This window comes from Antedon mediterranea, chromosome 3 (genome assembly GCF_964355755.1).
Source record: "Antedon mediterranea chromosome 3, ecAntMedi1.1, whole genome shotgun sequence".
NCBI classification, from domain to species: Eukaryota; Metazoa; Echinodermata; class Crinoidea; order Comatulida; family Antedonidae; genus Antedon; species Antedon mediterranea.
In genome coordinates this window covers 10,468,413-10,494,594 of record NC_092672.1, presented here as the reverse complement: position 1 = coordinate 10,494,594, position 26,182 = coordinate 10,468,413, and the positions used below count along the sequence as shown (strand labels likewise).

Here is a 26,182-nt window from a genome sequence, read left to right as displayed (position 1 = left end):
AATACTAAATGTTAGTCATTGGTAGTACAATATTTCGTGTTGGGCCGCTCCTTTTATTAGCATTACCAATACATAGTTATAGTGGGCGGAGCTACGTCGACACACAAACAAAAACACATGATCGACTCCTCCTAGCTCAGAGACTAAATTGGGAAGGCGGGTTTTGTGTTTTAATTATACTTTTGTAATATTTTTAATATGAGCAGTGCTGAAGTAAATTGCGGAAGAGATGGTGCTTTATGTTGCAGAAGACAAGAACCTCCGGAATCTGAAATGGTAAACACTTTTAGGGAGCTTACCTAGCCTAGCTAGAGGGCCTACTAACTAGTTTAGTTAAGTAGGCAGAAACGGTGATTCGACTGCCTATCTAGCTAGCTAGGCCTAGCCAGTAATAGTAGAGATGGAAAGTGGCTAGGACCTAGCTAATTAATTAGTAGTAGTAGAGTAGTTTTCAGAGTAGTAAAGTAGCATACTGCTAATTAATAATAATATGTATGTTGTATTACTATTTAATTAATGGAAACAGGAACTGAAAACATGAATTATATGTTTCTATGAGTATGAGATGACCTATAATAAGTATAATAAGTCACTATTTATTAATCTTTATTAACTTTCTTCAGACACAGTACTATTAATCGTTAACGTTATTCACATCACATTAGCCTTAGAACTGGTATTTTTCCTACTATGTTATGGGTTCTTTCCAGCATGTTTTTGTAAACTTTCATATTATAATAATCACATACGTAAATATGTCGCATCAATTCTAATGTTAACAGGTGTCATAAGGACATGGCAGAATTTCACACATTGCAGACCAAAACCTAATTCCTCATGGCCTCAGTGGCTTAACTGCTATGAGCACTCACTGGCTAAAATCAGGCTTACAGGGGCCCCTGAGCATGGCGAGAGAAAGAAATTATGCTTTAAAATATGTCGAAAAAGGCCAAAAGCGCCTCAGGCCTCTGCATTACACAACTACATGGCCTACCAATGTTATCATTTCACAGAAATGTGTGGATACCTTTGGTTCCTATAGAAGGCAAATGTCTGTAGAAACAATGCTGCTAGGTATTTCAGAAGATCTCAATAGAGGTACAAATTTTTAAAATAGCTAAAAGAATTTCCAAAAGATACAGTAGTGGCAATAACAGATTGTGAATGGTTTCCTTGACAATTTGTCTAAATATAAAAACCAAAACTAGATGAATAGTCGCCATATTAATGAGTTCATTAAATAAGAGATAACAATAGAGAGAAATGGTGAACCGCGATGACGTCACTCAAATTTCACCGAGTGGGTATAGATTGTAAACAAACCATTTCGCCACATGTTTTTGTATGGGAAATTCCGATGGGTTGAGTTGAAAAGGTAGTTAGAAAAGAACGTTTAAAACACACATAATAGCAGTATCTTTTTTTTTTGCAACACCCTTAACAATTTTAATGTTATATGGGCAAATCTTAACATATTTTATTTCAATTTGGATTGAATTAAGACGCGTTTTTGTTATATACTGTACCCAGCTCTAGGCCCTAGATAGTTTCGCTGATGCTGTGTTGACCTCGAGTAGGCCTACTCGAGCAGGCCTACTCGAGCGAGCCTAGCACGGATTATCGGTTATTATAATAATAATAATAATATTGGAAATTCTTTATTGCATACTGTACTACTACTACTTTAGCTAGGGTGCTGCTAGGCCTCTCCTAGCTAGGTAGTAAGACTAAATAGAGCATCTCTAGTAGACGTAGGCCTAGCATTTAGTTTCAGCTTGACAACTGCCATTTTGTTATGTGGCTAGTGATGCTTCCTGCCGGGGGGCTACCGCCAGTAATGAATGCTTGATAAGACCATTCTACTATAATACTATAGGCCTAGTCTAATGTAGACCTACAGATAGATATGAGATATTTTTAGGAATATGATTGCGAATGATGGATGACTAAATACACAAATAGAAAAAGAATTATGAGCGTTACAGCAACAACATTGGTTAGACGACGCCATGATTCACGTGTATAAACATAGGAAATGTGCCGCCCTCAACGGTTTGTTATGATTTTATACCCACTCGGATTTTAGACGTCGGTTCGCCATTTCTCTCTATTGTTTTTTTCATTCTCAATTGTTGCATGAACCAACTGTTATTGTTGAATTATGATTTTAATAAACAATTCAATTCAAATCTTTGCAGAGTTTAGTTGGAGGACACAATGCGAATAATTCAGATGATGAAGACGATATCCCAAGAAAAGATTATGAGGTATAAATGTATGACTTATTTTTGGTTGTCATAATTTGTGATGACATAACACTATTCAATAATCTCCGCTACATTGTATCGTTATACTTGTTATTATACCATATTTAATTATATTTCATATTGTACTCTAATTGTTATCATTATCCCTTTTATCATATATTATATAATTGCCTGGTTTATCTTAACTCCTATAATTTAAATTTTTTTAATTTCTTTATTTTATGTACTTTCACTATTATATATTCATATTTTAGTCTACTCTGTAGCAATGTTAGTATACTTAGGCATACGGGAGTCACGACTTAAAGTTCAGTGAACTTACTGTGACTTCCATCCACCCACATTTAATATATGTTATGTTATGTAAATGTAAATGATATATATATATATATATAAGTGAGTGGAAAAAATAAATAAACGAAACGAAACGAAACTATAAGGACAAAAATGTGTGTGTTTTCCTCGTCAGCTTAAAAGATTTAGGCAGTTTAAAATTATTTTTATTTAAAAAAAAGTCATCAATACTAAAATTTCGAGGATATACATGGTTTTAGTTGAGTTTTCATGGCCTTTTTGTTAAATTACATACAGTAATATCATATATTGTTTGAAGGTTTGCATGGCGAAATCAAATGTTGATATAAAGTTTGCGGTACACCACTTGTATTAGTTCTGAAAAGAACTGTTGAGTTTTTCGACGTTTCGATCAATATACTTTGATCGTCCTCAGGAGTGAGAATGCAGAAAGTCCAGGAAACTTGGAATATAAGTGGAAAGGGTGGGATTGGTGTGAAAGCATATATAATATTACATTTAAATTTATTTAATTTAACTAATTTTACATTGTGTTAAGAATTAACGCGAGGCATGGATCCAGCAAGGGGATGGGGAAAAGGGACATGGGCATGCCACCCCCTCCTATCTATACATGTAGACATGAGAAAAAATGTATGAACTTTCATTTTCATTTTAGGGGAAAAAACCTGTTTTCAGATTTATTAGGGGTAGATCCAGGATTTTTTGAGAGAGGAAGCACACACCCCAAGGACAACCTCCTGTATCCATCTCTGTTTATGTTGTATAGTTGTCACTCATACTTTAAAGACTTTAATTATCAGTAACAATTTTGTTTTGTTTTTTAGAGTCTTGATTATGATAGCTGTGATAGTCCTATTTTCAGACAATTAGTAGAAAAAGAAGAATCATGGTCAGCCAAGAATTTAGAGTTTATACGCTGGGTTGTGACATTTCTTATAGGCATTCTCACAGCTCTGGTAAGCATTTTAATGTACTGTATTTAAAAATACTGTTGATAGAATATTGTGTTCATGCATATGATTGAAATAACTAAAGTCCAAAATCAGCATAGGATTTATTATGCCTTGTCATGTCATACACTATATACAGTACATGAAAGTATAGGAGATCATACTAATTTGTGTAGGCACTGCTAGCTGCCATTTCCAGTTAAGCTTGAGGATGATCAATTTACATTTACAGAATGATACAAATGGTATACAAATATATTTATTAGTTGAATTGGGTAAATTATATTGTTAATGCCTGTATCAAATGACAAAGGCTAGGCTATGCAAATGTTTCGTGCTCTGATTTTGGCCGCAGGTGCAGAGGAGATGGCATAGGCTACAGTTGGCAAGTAGATTTAGGGCCTACCACATTGTGCACAACACATAAGTCCATAATACATTTTTATCCAATGATTAAATAAAAAAGTTCTGCCCTTTGCTTTCAGGTTGCAGTTGGTATAGATCTGATTGTTTCCCTTCTCAACAATTGGAAATTTGCCACAGTTGATCAATGTATCCTTTTATTAATAATAGTCTATTTTGTATATAAAAACAGTTCTGTTGCAGTATGGCGACAGTCTAAAAAATAAAAGAAGAATTATGCCTTTTTTGTATGGTTTTTCAGACTGTGTTTTAACTCAGCACCCAACAATTAGTCAGGCAATATACAGTAGCTTAATTTTTTCAGAAATTATACTAATGATAATTTATTTGGAGGTTACACTTTTACAACAGTGGCACTCGACCAAATGGAAAGGACAACAAAATACACAAAAAAAAAAAAGATATACAGTACAGTAGTAAACAACAACTACAATAAAAAGTTTATTTATAGTTGTATTTATTATTTAGTTTATTTTATTATTTTATTTTCTATCTGCGCTGTCCACCTCTATTTGTGAAGTGTCAATATGACCATAGTATCTGCACAAAGGCATAATTAATCATCATCATATAGTGAGTATTGAGTATGGAACGCCGTTAATTTCTTCTTTTGCACTAACCGCTCTAATGCTTGCATTATTTCATACAGTTAGCACTTTGACAGATACTAAAAACGGCCATTTAAAAGATTTGTATTCGTATATTTCCAAAACACTATAAAAACACTTCAAGCAATTTTATATTTACATTTATTTATGAATTTTCTTTAAGTTTTATTACAACTAGCCATTGTCAAATGTAGTGAGGATGGTTGTCTTGTGGTTTCTCTTCTTCTTCTCCTTCTCTTCAATGCTATTTTCACACTAATTGCTGCATCACTGGTGGCTCTTGAGGTAAGTAATCTTCCTTTTTCTAAAATACTGTCAACTCTCTCATTACCAGAAATCCTTGGGTTTTCCGGAATATTTTTTGAATATTAAAAATGAATTTGTGACCCTTTAGTCCTCAAGTCTGGTTTTGGGGGAGTTTTCAGAGAGTCTGGTATTGGGAGAGTTGACTGTATTACTAATAGTTAATACTATCACCATGTTATCAAGTGTATACTTTGGGGATGGTTGTCTTTTTCTCTTGTCTACACCTAATGTGAGTGAGTGGCCGAGCGGTTAAGACAGTGGAACCGTAATTACGTAGCCATAACATCGACAGAGGTTCGAGGCTCACTCACTCCATGGTTCTGGTGGTAGAACGAGTCTTCTCGGATAAGGACTATAAACCGTAGGTCCAGTGTACACATCTAGCTCCTGTGCACTTTAAAGAACCTAGTACATCTTTCGAGACGAGTAGGGGGTTACCCCGATGTATTAGTACATCACAGCCACTGATCACCAACTGGGCCCTCTGGGAGACCAGTCTTTGACTGAAGAGGTTACCCAGTATAAATATAAATTTCAATTTCAATCAATGCTGTATCACATGTTCTCTTATCAAATTCTTGTCTGCACAAAAACTATTTTTTTTCAGCCTATAGCTGCAGGATCGGGAATACCAGAGATAAAGTGTTATTTAAATGGTGTTAAGATTCCACGTGTTGTCCGTCTGAAAACACTTGTTTGCAAAGCTGTTGGTGTGTTATTTAGTGTAGCTGGAGGTATGTATTAAATTTAATTATTTAGCAATTATTCTAGGTAAATTTATTCAACAACAATTAACAGTGCAGTCAAGCATTTAAATATATGTAAAACTTGTACAGGGAGTACTAAAACAAGTAAAGCATCTCCAAGCTTTAAATGAGTAATATAGCAAGCAAGCACTGTCAAGCCTGGTTGGGTCTATAATGTACCGGTACCTTAAATACATTTCATAGTAGATCTATTTTATTATCTATTAAATGTTTTAGAATAATATTGTTATCGCGCTTGTTTGAACTTTGTTCTCTATTCAACATTTTTCTACCACTTCATGAACAACTTATCATACACTTTACATGATTAAAATGATTGTATCTTTTGAAACATTTTAATTGATGGGACTGTATTTCTGTCGATTGATATAGAAGTTTTCCATTTTGGCCAAACCATAGTACACTGCCAACTCTCTCTCACGCATGAGGGCCAATTTTTTATGGATCACGCAAACATGGCTATTTCTCATGCATTCATAAAAAACATTCAGAAAAACTTTATTTTGGAAGGGAAAATTAACTAGGACTACACTTTATTTTATTAATTTGAGCATAATTAGCCTAGGCCTATGTTTATTTGTATTTTATGGTTGAGGTAGTACAGGAAAGCCAAACTCAATTCTGCGAAAAAAATAAACATAGGGTGTATTTCACGATTATTTAAAGTTATTATAACATAGATGGCACGTTATACAATTTTTATTTATTGTCTCACGCATTTTCAACTGAAAAAGTTGGCAGGTATACCATAGTTTATGAACCAAATGTTTTCATTTCTTTGAACTTTCAGGATTATTTGTTGGAAAGGAAGGTCCCATGATTCATAGTGGTGCAATAATTGGAGCAGGTGTCCCACAATTCCAAAGTATAACGTTCAAGAAATTCAAATTTGATTTTCCATACTTCAGAACTGACAGGTAAGATTTGAACTTTATCAAGCAAAATGTTCTCTTGAGAACACATTGACTAGTACAGTAGATATTTCCCATCAAAATACAAATAAGTTATATGAAGAGCAAACACATACAAAAACAATAAAATAGGTTTAATCAATGTTTATTCCAGAGATAAGAGAGATTTTGTATCTGGTGGAGCTGCAGCAGGAGTTGCAGGTAAGTTGCAATGTAAATTCCATAATTATTTTATTTCTTGTCTTGAGCTGAGGTATAAAGTAGGCCTACTACCAACTTTCACATGGCTTGGTAAACCTCCGGAGTTTACATATTGTGCGCACATCATACAAAACTCAGTGTCGATGCCCTGTAATCACCAGAGTTTTGCTAGACGATGTAAAAGGCGTATTATATTATGTCTCTTAGACTTTTAATCCTTTTAAGCTACTCCTCATTCTCAATTTGCCAATACATTAATACATTGTGTTTGTTTAATTTGTTCTAAATGTATTTGTCAACGATAATTCTCAACAAACTTGTATTTATTTTAGCTGCATTTGGTGCTCCGATAGGAGGTGTACTCTTTAGTCTAGAAGAGGGTTCATCATTCTGGAATCAATCATTGACCTGGAGAACGGTAAGAAAATAATATATAGCTATGGCAAAATGACTTACTTACTTACTATTCTATCACATAGGTTTAAGACTGTAAGAAGTAAGGAAAAAATGTTTTTAGTATCTAATAAAATATTAACAACTGTAGCCTATTAATTACAGTTGAACACCTTTCTTGGGACACCTATTCAGGGGACACCCCTATTTTACCCCTATTAAGTAAAACACACAAGCGGTATATATATTTTAACACTGCAATCAACCCTATTCAGGGGACACCCCTATTTTACAAAAAAAGGGGTATATATATTTAACACTACAACCAACCCTATTTAGGGGAGAGCCCTATTTTACCCATATTAAGTAAAACAAAAAAATGGTGTATATATTTTTACACTACAATCAACCCTATTCAGGGGACACCCCTATTTTACCCCTATTAAGTAAAACGAACAAGCAGTATATATATTTAACACTACAACCAACCCTATTTAAAACAAAAAATCGGTGTATATATTTTTATACGACAACCAACCCTATTTTGGTACACCCGTATTTGACCTCTATTAAGTAAAACAAACCAGCTGTATATATATTTTAACACTATTAAGACACTTGCTTGATTCCTGAATGTATCCCATTTAATTTTCCCATGAGGGATTGTATTGTATTGATTACTATTATTATTTTGCTCATAGTACATATGAATGAGTTGTTTTCCCCTGTTATATTTCAGTTTTTTTGCGCCATGTCTGCTACCTTCACACTTAACTTTATACTCTCTGGAGTGAGACTCAGTAACTGGGGAGGTGTCAACCAGCCAGGTCTCATCAACTTTGGAATATTTGAGGTAAATTTAAGATTATTACTTAGGATTTTATGGTAAGATTTTTGCAGATTTTTGCGATTGAATCATTAAAATAAAAAGATAAAAAATATTGCCTTTATCTGCTAGTGTGGAACGGGAAAGTGTAACCTATGGACAGCTGGTGACCTTTTAATCTTCATTGCCATGGGTTTTGTTGGCGGTCTGCTGGGGGCGCTGTTTAACTCTCTCAACAAGACTTTGACACGTTACCGACTGCGTCATGTTAGCTCAAAGAAAATATATGTGAGGTAAGGATAAAACAAATAATGAAATGTTTATTTAATTGTAACAAATTTTGTGTTCAATTGTCTTCTGGAGTATGAAGATATTTCAAAAGTTAAGAGAAGTTTGCATACAGATCTAATCAGCTAAACTGAAACAGAAAATAAATCAAATTAGTAGTACAGAATCAATAGTGTCTCAATAATATAATATTTCACAATAATAAGAATTGCTTTGGTAGTTTCAATATAATAATAATGTTGTGTGTCAAATAGTTTTGCTCTGTTGTTTTTTAGATACTATTATCTTTTTAATCTTTGCTTTATTTTTGTTTTAAAGAATCATGGAAGCAGTTTTGATTGCAATGATAACAACATTTGTTGCCTTCCTTGCAGCTGTCACTCTTGGACAATGTAAACAAATTCCTGTAAGTATTTCTTCTATTTTCACTTTACGTTTGCCTATTTTTATAAATAGAAACATGTATTTATATGAAACTTGTCATAAATGCTACCAAAAAACCTTTATTTTATGACTAAAACTCTGTCTACACTATAGCACTTTATGTGACAATAAAATGTGATGTGCCCATATATGGACATGATGATGTCATATCACTACCATATTTAAGAACATCAAACTTGTTTATAGTGTAAAATTAGTTTTATAGTGTAGACAAGTCATTATATTACATTCATTTGGAAACAGAATTGAATCAAGTTTAAAAGGACAAACATGTAGCTTTAATCTCTGTCTACACTATCAAACTTTATGTCACCATAAAAAAATAATGATAAACAACAAAATAGAAGTTGAAATTTCTTAAATATTATAATGTTTTTATAGACGAATACACCTGATAATGATGCCAGCCAGGAAGCCTTTAATTCGACAAGGAATTACTTCTGCCAGGAAGGTTACTATAACGACATGGCAACACTGTTCTTTAACTCACAAGAAGTTGCTATTAAACAGCTATTCCATCAGGAAGGTAAAGAGTGACATTTCGTTCTAAATATGTTTTTTGTTTTGTGTTTTATTTCATTTATTTATTTAGAAAAATAAGCTAATTTATTCAGTAAAGGTGGCAATCCTGTTCACAAGACAAACAGATACACAAGATGCTCTACATAAACAAAGTCTTTGGGAGTGGAGTTGTATATTGTCATTAGAAAAAATCCTGACATATAACAGGACTTGAATCCAGGACCCTTGGATTGGTAGCCAACTTGACTAGCAAATTATTATTCATTAAATTTAATTGACAACATCTTTGCACTATCATGTCCATGCTTTCTCAGTGTGTATTAATATTTTTTAATATCTATTTCTATTTTTAGGTGCATTTAGTCTATCATCTCTTGGGATCTTCTTTATGTTGTTCTTCTTCTTGGCATGTTGGACATATGGTGCAATGGTTCCTAGTGGTTTGTTTGTTCCTTGTTTACTTTGTGGTGCTGCCTATGGTCGCTTTGTTGGCAATGTGCTAAATGTGTGAGTTTTCATTAGTATTGTTATTTACATACAGCAAAACCCATATTAAAAGGGACATCTACAAAGATTCCAACAAAGTTCCTCCTTAAAGGAGGTTTCCCCTGAAAAAGTTGACTGTAGTATGAAAACATAATATTATATATTCCACAGGGGTGAAAGAGAGCTTAATGGAGTTTCCCCTAAATAGAGGTGTCTTAAAGGAAGGTTTCTTCTGTATATGAAGAAAGAGGGTACTATGATTAAATAACATAATATTACATATTATTTTCACCTTAATAAATAAACGTAGATCTTCAGTCTGTAAAAGTCGACTACTAGTACATCTGTACTTTGTTTTCCACCTAGTCACCTGAATACGTGATAGAGCCATTGCAGTTGCAGCTCCTATACTGTGAAACAATCTTCCTTATTCAATTAAAAATGCACCTTCTATCGAAGTTTTTAAACCCATCTTTGTTGTTCTTTGTAATTTTAATCTGTTTTTCTCCCATTTTTAAAATTATAAGTGCTTTGGGACAATCTGTTGATTTTTAAAAGCATTATAAAAATTTGACAACATTAACATTACATTCAGTATATAATGAATAAGTTCACTCACTCATAATCTTAATGTTTCAGATACGTTGGTTACAAGAATATTTACACAGGAACATTTGCGTTGATGGGGTCAGCAGCTTTCCTAGGTGGCGTTGTTCGCATGACAATTAGCTTGACAGTTATTCTGATTGAATCGACCAATGAGATTAGTTACGGACTTCCTATCATGGTAGTTCTTATGGTAAGGATTCATTATTTGGTAAATTATTTTTTAGAAAATAAATTTGAAATAATACATTGAGACAAATTTGTAACTTTGTTTGTTAGACACTAAAAAAAACAAATCAATCAAATTTAAACCTTGTCATGATAGATAGGTAGGTAGGTCTAATGCTGGAATGTCTCCATATCAAGCAAAAGATCCTGAGTTAGAATCTTGGTTGGGCCCTGCTTTTTTTCTTTCTCACAGTTTTCCTAATCTTTAATGTTTCAGAAATAATTAATTTAGTTAAAGCTTCTCTATGCTTTTAAATTTATATATGCAAAAAGTATATAATTAATGTGTAATATAATAATAATATAAACAATTTTTTTTAGGTTGCAAAATGGTCAGGTGATCTTTTCAATCGTGGCCTTTACGATATTCATGTTGATGTCAAAGGAGTTCCCCTTCTAGAGTGGGATGCACCAAAGAAAGCAGAAAGGCAATTTTATTTTTTGATTATAATTTGTTATTAGTGATGGAACATGTCTAATGAAAATATATTCTTAATTTTCAAACTGAAACATAACAAGCTTAATTGATTATATAGATATAATTTGGAAATTATGTGTAAATGGTAAGGATGACAAAATCTACTATTGAAAGAAACCCCAACTCACATTTGAACTGAGACTCTTCTATTTGATATGGTTGCACTCTATTATTAGACCATAGAGCTGAAAATTATGTGTAGATGATGAAGATAAAAAAATTACTAGAGTGAAAAAATTCCAAAACCAGATTCAAACTGGGACTCTCCTATTTTGAAATGATGGTACTCTATTATTAGATCATAGAGCTGAAAATTATGTGTAGATGATGAAGATAAAAAAATTACTAGAGTGAAAAAATTCCAAAACCAGATTCAAACTGGGACTCTCCTATTTTGAAATGATGGTACTCTATTATTAGATCATAGAGCTGAAAATTATGTGTAGATGATGAAGATAAAAAAATTACTAGAGTGAAAAAATTCCAAAACCAGATTCGAACTGGGACTTTTCTGTTTGATTTGGAGGCACCCTTCTATTAGACCACTAGAGCTTTCAATAACAAGCATGAAACAACAAATGTATACATGCACTTTTTATTTTATTATGAAACCAAAACTATGCTTATTATAGAGATATTGCAATTACATTGGTTTTGCTTGCTTTAATAGTTATTTTTGTTGTAACTTTAGGCTGCATGCACACGAAATCATGGACACAGATTTATGTTATATCTATCCACATACACGTGTGCGGTCAATTGTAAACATGCTGCGTACAACTGCGCATCACGCTTTTCCTGTCGTTACAGAGAGGGAGGAGATTCTTATGGAGCGTGGTAGCGTGTTAGCTCAAAACAATATTCTTTATAAGGTAAAATATCTGTGTTATTCTACAAACCGTGATGAATAGTGAGTAGATTGACACAGGACTAAATCGGTATACAATACAATCATCATAGAAATTTTATCTAAACAGAAGGAGAGAACATTAACTAGAGCTGCGGAACAGCGCCATCGGACTTTGTCGGTCAACGATGGGATATATGGAAGCTACACGGAGCGACGTGATCATAGAATGAGAGATGTGGACCAGCCAACAGAAGATGATGAGCAACCTAGTGAAAATTCTCTTGCTAATTCTCAAGAAAACTCAATAGAAGACTCTTTACTAATAAAGTAAGTTTAGTTTTAAACCCCCATGTTTATTCCTGTTTTGAAAGTAAATTCAACATTTATCAAATGCCATACAAATATTAAATACAAAGCATAAAATGAGGACAAACCAATGGTTCTGTTGTAAATAGATAATATTGATTACATTTACAAAGAGAAAATTAGACTAAAAAAAATGCATAGCAACTATAATATACATGAAATAGTGGGTGTTTTGGAAGATGCTACTTGGCCTAGACACGCTCGAGAGAGTGCTGAAATAAAAAGAGCTTGCAAATAGCCTGGCCTAAAATCAAAATATTCAAAATATCTGTTTTCTTTGCTATGTTATTGCAGTACTGCTATTGAAGAAAAATATCGACCTTTGACATTCCATGGACTAGTCCTTCGTAGTCATCTAGTTGTACTATTGGAAAAGAATGTATATTATCCAGAACATTTAACAGTAAGATTTGTTTCATTGGTGTTGAACTGATGAGAATTGATTACAATTAGCTCAGTAGCCAATACAGTACAATAATTTGTATAGGACAATACAGTAGTTTGTAGGGCAATACTATTTGTATAGTAGCAGTTTTATCCTATTATCATTAAACTGATATATTGTTCATTGATTTTTAAATGGTTAAGATGAGGAAATCTTTAAGAATGAGACAAATCTGCTGAAACCGAGATTTAAACCCTGGATCTTCTGCTTGTAGACGTCTTACTATCAGACCATTGGGTGTTTAATGTTATAGTAGGCTAGTAGTACTGTTATTATTACCATCTTTTTGTTCCTAAGTGCATATATGAAATGCATACATATTTATTATTATTTAATAATTTTTCAGAGAACAAGTCAGCCTGATATAGACTACGAGACATTGACAGAGTCATATCCACGCTACCCTGATATACACTCGCTATATAACTTACAAAGAATCAGTAAAAAAATGATCATGGTATGAACTTTTATCTGTCATAAAAAGATATAATGAAAAGATATACAGTGGCTAAAATGCCTGATAATCAAAACAAATGAATAGATAATGAATGAATTGAATTAAATTGGAAAACCATGTATGAAATGAAATAATGTTTTAAAGCTTTTCTCAACATTCTAGGGAGAGTCTTTCTGTAGCATTTGCCAACTTAGTATTGGCAACATAGCCTGTTCCCCACTTTCTTAATAATTAATTAATTTAGTGCATTGCACATAAGCCTGTTCCCCACTTTCTTAATAATTAACTTAGTGCATTTTTGTCGAGAGAATGGAGGAAATAATTTATTTAGAAAAGCAACATTGGTGTGTTGATTGTTAATAATTCTTAAAATTAATGGGTGGGCTTGATACTGCATAGTAGGCATACAGTACCAACTTTGGTACACTAATTATGCTTGTTCTGTTAAAGCTGTCTGTAATTATCTACTACAAATATTTGTTTAATTAATACTTTTGTTTTATATACAGGATGTTGAGCAATACATGACATCGTGCCCTTACACTATCTTGCCTGAAACCCCTGTTACTAAAGTCTTTCAGCTGTTCCGTACAATGGGCTTACGCCATCTGCCAGTAGTCAATAGTAATGGAGAGGTAAGTAAAATAATTGTAATATACCCAAACATTTGAGAATAGTTTTTCTTTCTAATTATGTAGTTCTGAAAAGAACTGTTGAGCTTCTTGACGTTTAGATCAATACTAATAACGATCAAATTAATGAATGATTTATAAATCATACTGTAAAATTATAGAAACAGTGCTCATATTCGGAATATGATATTATGATTGCGTCGAGCATAGCTCATGTCTCTACCAGGATTCGAACCTGCGACCTCTCGCTAACAGGGCGAGTATCATACCACTAGACTACAGAGCCATATATGATATTATCACAAATTTTTACCGACCAGACACATTCTCTCATACAACAAACGCCCTCACAATCATCAGAATAAATTCCAATTTTAATACGCAACGATCATGATATGATCTAGATACATTCATATCATCTTGATTTTCATCATGCAACCTTCAAACAATTACCTATAATGTTAAAATCAGTGATTTAGTTAAATGTTTGTTGAAAAAAAAATGTAAAACTATTCATTCACAAAATAATTGTCTTTGGTAAAATTTATTCTTTCATTTAGTTTATCAGTATATATTTGTTTTATAAAATAATTTCATATTATATACAAATCAATTAATCATAAGCTTTTTTTTATAATACAATTTCATAATTTTTGTTTGGGCTGACTGATTTTTTTTAATTGCATATGAAAAGTTCAATCTGGTTTTAAAATATAATACACTAGCATTTTCCAATAAAAGATAAATGTGGAAGGCTGTTGTATTGAGTTTAATAAAAAATGGAAGACTACTGTATGTTATGTTATAGTTACTTTGATTATAAATATTAATATACACTTGAACTTTGTAAGCTTACACCCTCTGTATCGGACACTTATTTAAAAGTGTAAATGGAAACACAAACACTAGTCTATAATTTCAGTGCAAGAACATTCTTCTGAGTAAAAATTTTAAAAGAAAAACAGAAATCAAAAACTCTTAATAGTGAATAAATATTAATTACAAAATACCAACTTTTAAAAATTATAAATTTTAAAAGTATTCGGTATTTACGTTATCTACATCATGAAATTTTCATTTTATTTAATGAAGTGAAGTGTTTACTAATTGCTAAAAGTTAAAAGGTTGACTTAATAAATATATTAAGTAAATCATTCATAACAGATACACAGTTGTTGACATACTTGCAAATATTTGAATTCAAACCCTACCAATATTTGTATTGTCATATTATTTATGGTATTATTTCAATATCAATTTACAATAACCATAAAACACAAGCACTGTGTATTTAACTTTCCTGTAATTTATATAGTATAAGTTAATAACATTTTTAAAAACACACACTTTATAATTTTTGGTTGATGTTTTAGGTGATATTTGTAAATTTGACATCCACAAGCAAAATTTAATATTTCTATTCAATTACAAATAAAACAGATCTAGTACTTTTAATTTGTTTAAAAAATCTTTGATCATATTTCAAGGTGCAATGGCAAAACAAAGTTGTTTTATTTATAAAAAATACAGGATCATGAATGGTGTTATCCCATTTGATACTATGCCTTCATAATATTTAACTCTTGCCAGAATTCTTCCAGGTTATCCTCTCCATTCACCTCTTCTTTGATTTCTCCCTCTTCGTCGACTTCTCCGTCACTGTCCAACTGTCCATTCTCTGTCGCCTGTTCCATATCCCTTGATTCACGCATAAATTCAGCTGTTCTTGGTGAACGTATTGTCTCAGAGTCTGCAGCTAAGAAATCTTCAACTGTCATGCCTAGCTCACGTTCTATTTCTGCCATTACATCTTCATCACAAAGTTCTTCCTTTTTCGAGGTGTCCACCGTTCTTGAAATGTCGCTTTCATCCCACTAAAAATTGTAAACAAATTATTAGATACACTTATGAGGTACAAAATTAGTTACATCTGATGTTTTCTCACTAATATTTTTTTTGTCTTAAGATACTTGGAATGATTACACGACATAACTTGACAGAGGAATTTCTGGAAAAGAAACTTCACCAGCACCAACATTGTGATTGACCAGTTTAAGGGATTTCTGGAAAATAAACTTGACCAAACATTAGCCTTATGATTGACCAGCAATATTAGAAAAGAAACTTCACCAACACCAACATTGTGATTGACCAAATCAAGGGATTTATAGAAAATAAACTTGACCAAACACCAGCATTATGATTGACCAGCAATATTAGAAAAAAAACTTCACCAATACCAACAGTGTGATTGACCAGACCAATGGATTTCTAGAAAATAACTTCACCAGCAGTATTAGAAAAGAAACTTTACCAACACCAACGTTGTGATTAACCAGACCAATAGATTTCTAGAAAATAAACTTCATTAGCAGTATTAGAAAAGAAACTTCACCAACACCAACATTGTGATTAACCAGACCGATGGATTTCTAGAAAATAAACTTCACAAGCAGTATTAAAAGAGAAACTTTACCAACACCAACATTGTGATTGACAAGACCAATGGATTTCTAGACAATAAACTCGACCAAACACTAGCCTTATGATTGCCCAGCAATATTAGAAAAGAAACTTCACCAACACCAACATTGTGATTGACAAGACCAATGTATTTCTAGACAATAAACTTGACCAAACACTAGCCTTATGATTGCCCAGCAATATTAGAAAAGAAACTTCACCATGTTTACCAACATGATTGACCAAACCAAGGGATTGCTATTGAAAAAAACTTGACCAGCCTTATGATTGACCAGACCTAAGGAATAGAATAAAAGAAACTTGACCAACACCAGCATTATGATTGACCAGACCTAACGAATATAAGAAACGAAACTTGACCAACACCAGCCTTATGATTGACCAGTCTGAGGAATGTTAGATGAAACTTGACCAACACCAGCCTTATGATTGACCAGACCTAATGAATATAAGAAAAGAAACTTGACCAACACCAGCCTTATGATTGACCAGACTGAGGAATGTTAGATGAAACTTGACCAACACCAGCCTTATGATTGACCAGACCTAATGAATATAAGAAAAGAAACTTGACCAACACCAGCCTTATTACTGACCAGACCTAATGAATATTAGAAAAGAAACTTGACCAACACCAGCCTTATGATTGACCAGACCAAGGAATGTTAGAATAAACTTGACCAACACCAGCCTTATGATTGACCAGAATAAGGAATGTTAGAAGAAACTTGAAACACAGACTACAGAATATTAGAAAAGAAAATGATGATGTTATGAAACACACCCTTTGGACAGTTTACTGAATTACTTTATATTTTTCTAAATTATTTTAAAATTCCAAGAGAAGAGAGAATTATTTTATACTTTTTTAGATAATTTTGCATGTGTATAATAATTGTTAAATTATAAAAATATATATTGTTATGGAAAATTGATATATAATTTAAACAATGAATTATGTTGTTTTGTGTTTTTTTTTCAATATCCATAAATCAACCTAACTGTTGAATAAGTCCATAATTTCGGTGATTTTGCAAAAAAAATCCCTGTAGCCCTACATGAATTTTGTCGGAAAATGGGCGAATTTCGACCTTTTTATTTTTTGATAGAAAGTGGTCCTATGCCATAATAAGATGGTGATATATGGCAATATACGTGCAGCTACTATGTTTTAAAAGCAGACATTAATCGTACCTCAAGATCTTCCGGTTCTTGTTTCTGTACCGGTTCGTCCATCGTATCCAAATATATTGATTCGGAACTTGAATGGTAGGTCAGCTCAGACTCTTGTGTCCTTGATCCAGTATCATCGTACACAAGTTCCACTTTGGCTTGGTTGTTTGCCTATATAGAACATAAAAGTCAATTTTATCGTGTCCATATCTTAAATTCACAGACAAGTGGTAACGGTAAGCAGAAAACCGCAAAGCTTTTCCTACATAAAAATCTACCCTGAACGTTTTGTGCAAAAATAGGCATACGAAATAACATAGATTTTTCCCCAAACGTTCTGGCCTTTAAACGACTGAGGCCTACTTCCCATCCCGGTTTACTGAATATAGACTAGACCTATCATTTTGTCCTTCATTGACGTCTTCATGACCTAATCATCGGTGGCTGCTGCCGTAATTCCTCTTTAAGCTTGGTCCTTTACAACGCAATGACGTAAGTGTAACGCAAGCAAATTGACCAATGGCAAGCGAAACGTTGGATAATCCATCGCTTGTGATTGGTCAATTGTGTTGCCCTTAGGTCCTTGCGTTGCGTCGTATTGGGAACCAAGCTTTAGGCCTATAATATGGGTCGTCTTTTCTACTATACCCACATTAGTAAACAGTAAATATCTACCATATCTACGACCCTATATCGCTCTTCGTCATCCTCCTCTTCTTCCTCTATTCTAGGGAGACTTCCTCCTACGTCACCCATCTGAACCCACGAATCCACGTCATCATCTTCGCCCTCTGCATGTTGTCTGTTGAGATCTTCGGCATCTTCTAAATCGGCGGCGTGGTAACCTGGACTATTACGTAATCGTTTGGAAGACAGTTGTTTTGGTCGCTTGTACTTGAGAATGTGATATAAGATCTGTTGTCCAGTGTTAAGGTAATTTCACGTAAACATGATCGAGTCATATCACAGAAATGTGCTTATGAATATTAGACTAGGCCTATATATTGGTATTTGCCTATTTCCCATCATTCAGATAAGAACCCGGTTATATTCATAAATCACGGACAAATTATCATCGATTAGGTTATCATAAAAAAGGAAACTTAGGAAAGGATCGATGACATAATATCATTTTTGTTTTCCTAATGATGTAATTAACTAACTAATAAGTAAATTAATATAAAGGATACAATAAGATCAAAACCAATCATTAAAATACTGAAATAAAAACAAATATCAATTTATACTATCAGGAACCAGGGGAATATTGACATTATTATTATTATTTCCTACAATTACACCAATAATGAACATAACATTTTTTTAATTGTTGTACCTTCCTATTGTCCATGGTAGTGTGTCCACAACATGACCAGTCTCCTTGTCGTAGGCCAAGATTGATAAAACATAAGTCATATTGGCGAATATCTGAAGAAAATGACAATAAAAAGATCTTCCCAAATGAAGTCGATGCCGCTTCTGCAACAAACAATAATGTAGGTTATATTAAGATGACGTCATTTTATTACTGACAGCTTTAATTTACCTCTTTAATTATGACGTGCAGTAGTACTTTGGCGGATGACGTCAATACAGTATCTTAAAAGTCTCGACGGAACAAACAACTATAGATTAAGACTGGAGTACATTAGCGTAATATAGCACCGTAAGCATTGTTCGTAGCTCTAGCTCTTCAAGTTAGTTTCAAACACAAATCATCCGCTATTTGATCTCTTGTGAATAATCATTATTGTGTACAACGATTAATTTTGATTATCCGAATGACACGAGTGGGCAGTTTTGACTTTTGGTATTGTTGGCCACATAAACAAATCTCCAACGATAGCAATTGATACATTGTGCCTATTCTAATTCAAAAGATAATTTATAATTTCATTGAATTATACTCTTATTGAATACGGAATTAATGTGGACTGAATTCAGCCACCAGTTTATGTTGAATTGAAGAATTGAGCCACCAAAGCACGCATGTTTGGTGTGCTGGTGGTCTGCTATCGACTGGATCGTTGAAACGTTGAAAGTCACTTCGTTTGTGACTGTCAATATAGGCTTATTTTTAGGATTTGTCAATTAAAACAATTCAACATGAACTTTTTTATATTTCTCATAAAAAACAACGTCATTGTTAATGTTACCGTAAATTAATGTTATAAGAAAGTGTGCGCAAAATGGTAACACAAAACTTATACATTTGAATGATGTGTAAGCGAAACCAATCCATTTCTTTCATCAACAGTCGACTACTACGCCATAATTAAGTAGGCCTACTGTTAATCTGGGCCTTCGTACTTAATATAGAGTTGAATTGAATTGAACGTGTTTTTCCTCTCTGTTCTACAAGTGAAATGTGCCTGTCTTTTAAAAATTAAACGTTCCACAATCTTACCATGGATATAACCTCTGGAATCTTGTATGCACAATACAACAAACTGGATACTACGCCAAGTACGTAACCGGCTACAGCGTCTTCGGTCTAGGAAGAAGAAAGTTAGGCTTGTTATATGATTTATTAATATGCATTACATTTACCGCCTCATTGCAAAAAGGTCCACGTAGGCCTATACTTATCCACCTGGCTTACCCTGTATATACACGTACCTCCACCTCTCCATTCGTTTCTGTTTAGTGCAATTGCTTTTATTTTTGCAAATCCGCTGCCGTTTTGAGTTTCAAGTTATTGATAAAATAATTGATAATTTAGATTTTCCTTGTAACACCTTGTAGGCCTAAGGCTAATGGTTTATAAATCTATTTTTCATACTTTGATTATTATACTATTATTTCCTGGATGTGAAGATATTTTTATTCCCGATGGATCATTTAAATCCAAAAGATCAAAATATTGAATGATGGCTTTCCTCTCTTTATTTGTACTAGAAAATGATTAATTATTTTAGGAATCTCGTGAAGTTGAGTCAAGTCGTGAAAAAACAAGGTCCCAGAGTTGTTTCCATTAACCTATAATAGGAATGAAGCCATAATTGTGTGATTGTTGGATAGAGGTTTCTGAATGAATTGTTATTGCTATTTATTGTCACGTTTATAAGCAGTAAAAGGATGCATTTTATTGTTTAAAACAAAGCATTCAAATAAACCTGAAGAAAGTCTTCGTGGCTTCCAAGTAGAACACGTCCAGTTGGAGACCATTTTGGCTGGCCTGATTGCGGCTTAGGAATTAACCAGCTACTTAGATAAGACACGGAGAAGAAGCACGTTGTCCCTATACATAACACTTGGAAGCCTGATCCATTCATTTTGTATCGGCTTAGTGAACCAGTTTTCCTTGGCTTGTCTTTCCAATTAGCTAAACAAAATAAATGAACTTATTTAGGCATATTAAATACAGAAATATCGCTTACAAAGATAAAGTTGAATAAATTAATATTTTAATTTAAATATTTAAATGCGTTATCAAAAACTATTAATTAACATAATTTTAAAATATTAGAATTAATAAAATGTTTGCTTTTCTTGTGAATTATATCATACAAATAAACAGTGAGGACGTTTGCCGTATTATTGTCAAAAGTTTTTCCAAATTATTCAGCGCACGCAAGTCAAATAAACTAATCGCATTTCTAGAAAATAGATTATTATCTATGTGTTTTTGGGAGCTCGGTTGTCTTCGGATATTGGATAGCTCAGTCGGTTAGATTCGTTGAGGTGATAGCTCAGTCGGTTATCTTTGGAAAGTGGATAGCTCAGTCGGTTATGGATAGCTCAGTCGGTTGGAGATTGGATAGCTCAGTCGGTTAGCTCACATGGAGATTTATTTTACATCTCCCTGGTTAGCTTCGGAGATTGGATAGCTCAGTTAGGTTGAAATTGGATAGCTCAGTCGGGTCAAGATTGGATGGCTCAGTCGGGTAGACATTGAATAGCTCAATCGGGTCGAGTGGATAGCTCAGTTGTGTCGAGATTGGATAGCTCAGTCGGGTCGAGATTGGATAGCTCAGTCGGGTCAAGATTGGATAGCCCAATCGTCGGGTCGAGATTGGATAGCTCAGTCGAGTCAAGATTAGATACCTCAGTCGGGTCGAGATTGGATAGAAGTTGTGTAGAGATTGGATATAAATCTGGTCGAAATTAGAAAGTAAGTTGGGTCTAGATTGGATGGCTAGTCGGGTCTAGATTTGATATCTCAAGTCTACGTACGAGTTCCTGCAGGTGAAAAATTACTGTATTGAAATCCATCGTGTGAACCAGGCCTTCTCTTGTGTACATAATAAAAATATTGTCCAATAAATACGACATCCATCACCAAGAAATAAATTGCAGTTAAAACCTGTAAAACGTAAAAAAACAAGAAACCCAGAAAATTGTTATACGAAACCAGCCTTATAACCACAAATAAATACAAGGCAGACTCTGGAATGTATAGGCCCTAGGCCTCTATTCCCACAATGTTCACAAACTTATAGCCTATAACGTTTATACTTTATTTATCCATGACGCAGAAAATCTAATAAGCTGAGCATGAGAATTGGTTACCGGTTTCTGAAATTGGATTGAGAGATTGGAAACGTTTGGAATGTGTGATTTATTAAAAGGATGAACGCTTGTGAGTGTGAGGATAAGTCGTTTCATACATTATTTTCAAATGATTTCACAAGAAATGACGAGACGAGAAAAAACTCGCTGTTCTTACCATTGTGCCTATCTGGTTGCTCAATAAACATCCCAGGAGATTACACAGATTTGCAGCGGCACGATGGAGTGTAAAAAACAAACGATTAAATGTTGCCTTAAAATCTTGATGATTTGTTCTTAAAATTCTAAAAAAATAATAATCATTTAATTAATGAAAAATAATAGTCTATATATAGATATTAAAACGGAGTCAATCACTCATGTTGTCAGTAACATTGTATTAAGATGGGACTTCTGGCCTTCATGACCTTTAATGGCTCCCAGACGTTTTTGTCGAACAAAAATATAGGACTATAAGATAACTAAATAAATTGTCATCATCATCGTCGTCATGGGAGATAGTTGAGTAGAAAAATTATAATCTTAATTGTCAACGGCGACCATCATCCTTTCATCCAACTTTCCAACAATCTTCAAATATATAATGGTTCCCGAGAAACACCCTACTAATAAACTATGATTAGTACATAAAAGAGCTCTAAGTTTGTTGTTTTTTTTTATTTAGACCGGTCGGTAGAGATGCATATCGGATGTATGTTTATATTATTACATTCGGCAATAAAAGTAAAATTTTAAAATGTAAAATACCCGAAGCTAATAAAACATTGCAACATTTATTGTAATGGTGACTAACTAAAGCACCATTGATTTGGCAGAAAAGAGAGAAAGAATCTAAAATAGTTGCATGCCTACTAACTGTAGCTTCCACGCAAACCAGTATTTAGTATTATAAGGCAATAAATGACCTTGCTGTACTTACAGGAAATGTGATGCAAACCACAGGGCGATAGCTATAAATGAGAATGCAAATCCTACATGTTGAATTGAAGACACCAAACACATATTGAAGACATTGTAAACACCCGTTGAACTACTGTTGCAGTTTCCCGACTTCTCATCCCCATCAGTGATATTGCTCAACCTAGGCATCCCATCAGTGCTATTGTTCAACCCAGACATCCCATCAGTGCTATTGTTCAACCAAGGCATCCCATCAGTGGTTATGTTCCACCCAGACATCCCATCACTGCTATTGTTCCACCCAGACATCCCACCATCACTGCTATTGTTCCACTCAGACATCGTAGTCCAACACCACCTAGATTAAGAATATTACTTTGTGAGATGATCTTGAGAATGTTTGTTACGATCTAGATGGTCGAAGTTGTGTTTTCTGTGTCGAAGAGTAGACCTACGTGTTAGAATGCATTTTGTAAGTCTCTTGAGAAATAACACATAATGGTATAGGGTTTAAGGATGTATTGACTCCGAATACGAATAGGGTGTCTGATATCAACATCTCATTTACTTGAAATGTTCAATGTTTAAATTTAAGTCGTATTATTACCTTTTATTTAGTATACAAATGAGTATGTGCATGACATTTTATCTATCTAATAATTATTTTTAATCCTATTTATTTATGTGACAATCAGAATGGCTTTGTTTGCAATGTTCTTTTATCTTGTTCAATATGTTTTAATCTATAATGAGGATTTATACGGCTGGTTTTATGCCCTAAATTGTTTCACTGTTCTAATTCTGTTAAAGATGTATTGTCCCCCACAAACATGAAAAATAAAGAATAATAAAATCAGACTCTAAATAGATTATTTTGTAGTTTTAATAAACTTATCACTTTCGTAGAAAAAAAAAATGGAAAAAATTAATGTTTTTTACTTAAATAGTTAAATTTAACCAAAAACGCAATGGATCAAATATTTTATGACATAAATGGTTAATCACAACATTTTAATATGAATAGTGGTATACGACAAGGATGCTCAATATCGGCCTATACTACAATGCTAATAATAGGCCAACTGAAATGGCATGTAAATTAAGTTTAATGGAATTGTAATAATAAGAATAACATAGGCCTAATGTTATTATATTAAGCGGCACGACTAATACATGTCTACAGCAGATAATTCATATCCAAAACACAATATTATGTATTTGCATTTTAAATTTGTATCTATCTTCACGCGGTCTATCGGTTAGGGTCATCAATATAGCTTTACTTACAATATACTTATTTCATCATTTTACCGGCGCTTCCAAGCGTTAACATTAACAACGTAGGCCGCCTATAATTGAATATACTTACTCTAGTTTTCAACAGGATTGAGAGAATATCCCTAAAATTCCACAGGTATCGTCAGCCGTAAGCTCTTCGTTACGCCATTTTGGATATCAATGTAAAAGTACTAAAGTCCACAGACCTTATCAGCACGTACGAACAACCAATAATTCAGTGAAAAGTCATCATAGAATATGTGTGTTTGTAATTCAGTATTCTATTCATATATACATAGTATGTTTACATTGGAACTACTATGTAAACAAGTCATATAACTCACTCATAAACCTTACAATTACCAAAACTATGCAATTGCACTTTTAGTGTAGGCTGGTATGTCGTTTATATGAATGTCGTGTATATTTTTTGTTAAAAGCAAACTTTGACTTTATTTCATATCTTGATAAGGAATGAAAAAAAATATGTTGCCATTTTTTCAAAAGACATTTAAAGGACCAAATTCAAGATGGCCGCCAACATTTAAATAACCCTATTGAAAATCAGAATATCACCAATAATACAAATTATGAATGTGGAACAAGTCCGTTTTGATGGTATTACTGTACCCATTATACAATAACTATAATGTAAAGCGATAATCTGTCAGCCATCTTGGTTTTCAAAATGGCCGCCACTAAAAATTAAATTCTTTAAATAATTTTTTTTAAATATGTGTGCATAAATTGTTGTTTGTACACAATGTTCTAAAATTGTCACTTCTCACAGGATTGTAAATTGTAAATATAAGGCTAAAGTTGTCAATGTCCTCTATATAACAGTATATAATATGACTATGACTATTAAATTAAATAATCGTTCAAAGTTGGAGTTGCAAAAGTATGGAACAACTTAACAATTTATATCAAATATTCAACAACAATTACGTCTAACTAGAGGGTTAGACCTCTAGTTTGCTCGCTCCCCTCTAGGAAATGTAAACGATGTTACCATTATTGAAAATGCTTGACATTCGAAAAACTAAACCTACTCTGTTTCACAGTGTCTTAGATGATTAATAACATTTTAAAGTATAGTGTTTATTGTTTTATAGGGCGGAGGTGGGGAGGCAGAGTTCATTTGAGGGAGATGCTTTTTCGAGGGATTTTTTAGTTTTAATAATATCGTAACATTTATAATCAAATAAAATCCTTTAATAGATATGAAAAGTGGTAAAAAATTATAACAAATGCTTGGTAAATTATAGTTAACAGTGTAATGAATTTTATTATAAATAGTATATACAATATTGTGTGTATAATTAATGTGGATGGGCGTTTATTAGATAGGTAGGGGGTGGGGTGGGTGTAGGCGATTATTATTCAAAGTGATGTTTTATTGGGGAGGCGTTTATTCAAATAAATACCATCATAATACATTATTTAATTTAAACATCTTTTGAAACTAACTTCCGCGACAGTGTAGGCCGTTTCGGCCCAAGAAGGAAGATGTTTTAGACTGCTTGCAATATGGGCCCTAATGGGACACAGATAGCCTACAGTTATTCCTGCCAGCTTACTCAATAAACTCGGCTATCGGGATTTTATTTTTTAACTACTGTACCTTCACACGCGCGGTCCAATCCGAAAATAAACAAAAAACTAAAATAGCTATAGCCACTAACGACCACCTTAACTGAAACCAGGTAGTTGCAAGGTGAACCTGTGAACTCATCATGAACCCGGAAATTACTTTGACTGCGTACAATTGAAATTGAGTTGAAAATCTACCGATGAATCAGAAATTTTGTTTTAAAACTCTTTATAATATATTCCTAAGATAGAAATATGGAACAATATCGTAATAGTGAAAACTGTTTTACATTTTGCGGTACACCTGAGATAGTTCAGGTAGGTATCCAAGGCAGAAATAAAGTTTTTCCATTGTGCTCGCCTATGTCAGAATTAACCATAATTTATATATAGATTCTAAATTACAGATCTCATTTCTTTTCATGAAACTGAAACTTGACAGGAGACAGGACCACAATATAAAACTAGTG

The 26,182-nt window shown here is 33.3% G+C and overlaps 2 protein-coding genes across 4 annotated transcripts; one reads left to right on the top strand and one right to left on the bottom strand.

Moving 5' to 3' along the window:
• Positions 1–124: 124 nt before the first annotated feature.
• Positions 125–17,167, top strand: LOC140044843 (H(+)/Cl(-) exchange transporter 6-like). Its single transcript, XM_072089526.1, has 22 exons — positions 125–276; positions 2,199–2,267; positions 3,410–3,541; positions 4,021–4,087; positions 4,745–4,851; positions 5,480–5,606; positions 6,430–6,556; positions 6,705–6,751; positions 7,084–7,169; positions 7,884–7,997; positions 8,103–8,263; positions 8,577–8,664; positions 9,084–9,228; positions 9,578–9,731; positions 10,350–10,509; positions 10,866–10,972; positions 11,714–11,894; positions 12,000–12,199; positions 12,533–12,641; positions 13,030–13,140; positions 13,650–13,775; positions 15,739–17,167. Exons 1-22 carry the CDS (start codon positions 199–201, stop codon positions 15,817–15,819), a joined length of 2,577 nt encoding a protein of 858 aa, XP_071945627.1. The 5' UTR covers positions 125–198; the 3' UTR covers positions 15,820–17,167.
• LOC140044842 (uncharacterized) lies at positions 14,438–24,329 on the bottom strand. Of its 3 annotated transcripts, none has more exons than XM_072089523.1 (11): positions 24,211–24,329; positions 22,861–23,199; positions 22,099–22,225; positions 21,606–21,735; positions 20,546–20,754; positions 19,837–19,923; positions 18,766–18,908; positions 18,620–18,647; positions 18,105–18,344; positions 17,451–17,600; positions 14,438–15,646 (listed from the first exon to the last, which is right to left on the bottom strand). In XM_072089523.1, exons 2-11 carry the CDS (start codon positions 23,181–23,183, stop codon positions 15,332–15,334), a joined length of 1,752 nt encoding a protein of 583 aa, XP_071945624.1. In that variant the 5' UTR covers positions 23,184–23,199; positions 24,211–24,329; the 3' UTR covers positions 14,438–15,331. The 3 variants fall into 3 exon arrangements, with proteins under 3 accessions (XP_071945624.1, XP_071945626.1, XP_071945625.1); XM_072089525.1 differs by having other exon boundaries at positions 18,766–18,857; XM_072089524.1 differs by lacking the exon at positions 24,211–24,329 and having other exon boundaries at positions 22,861–23,270.
• Between the last annotated feature and the right edge of the window lie 1,853 nt (positions 24,330–26,182).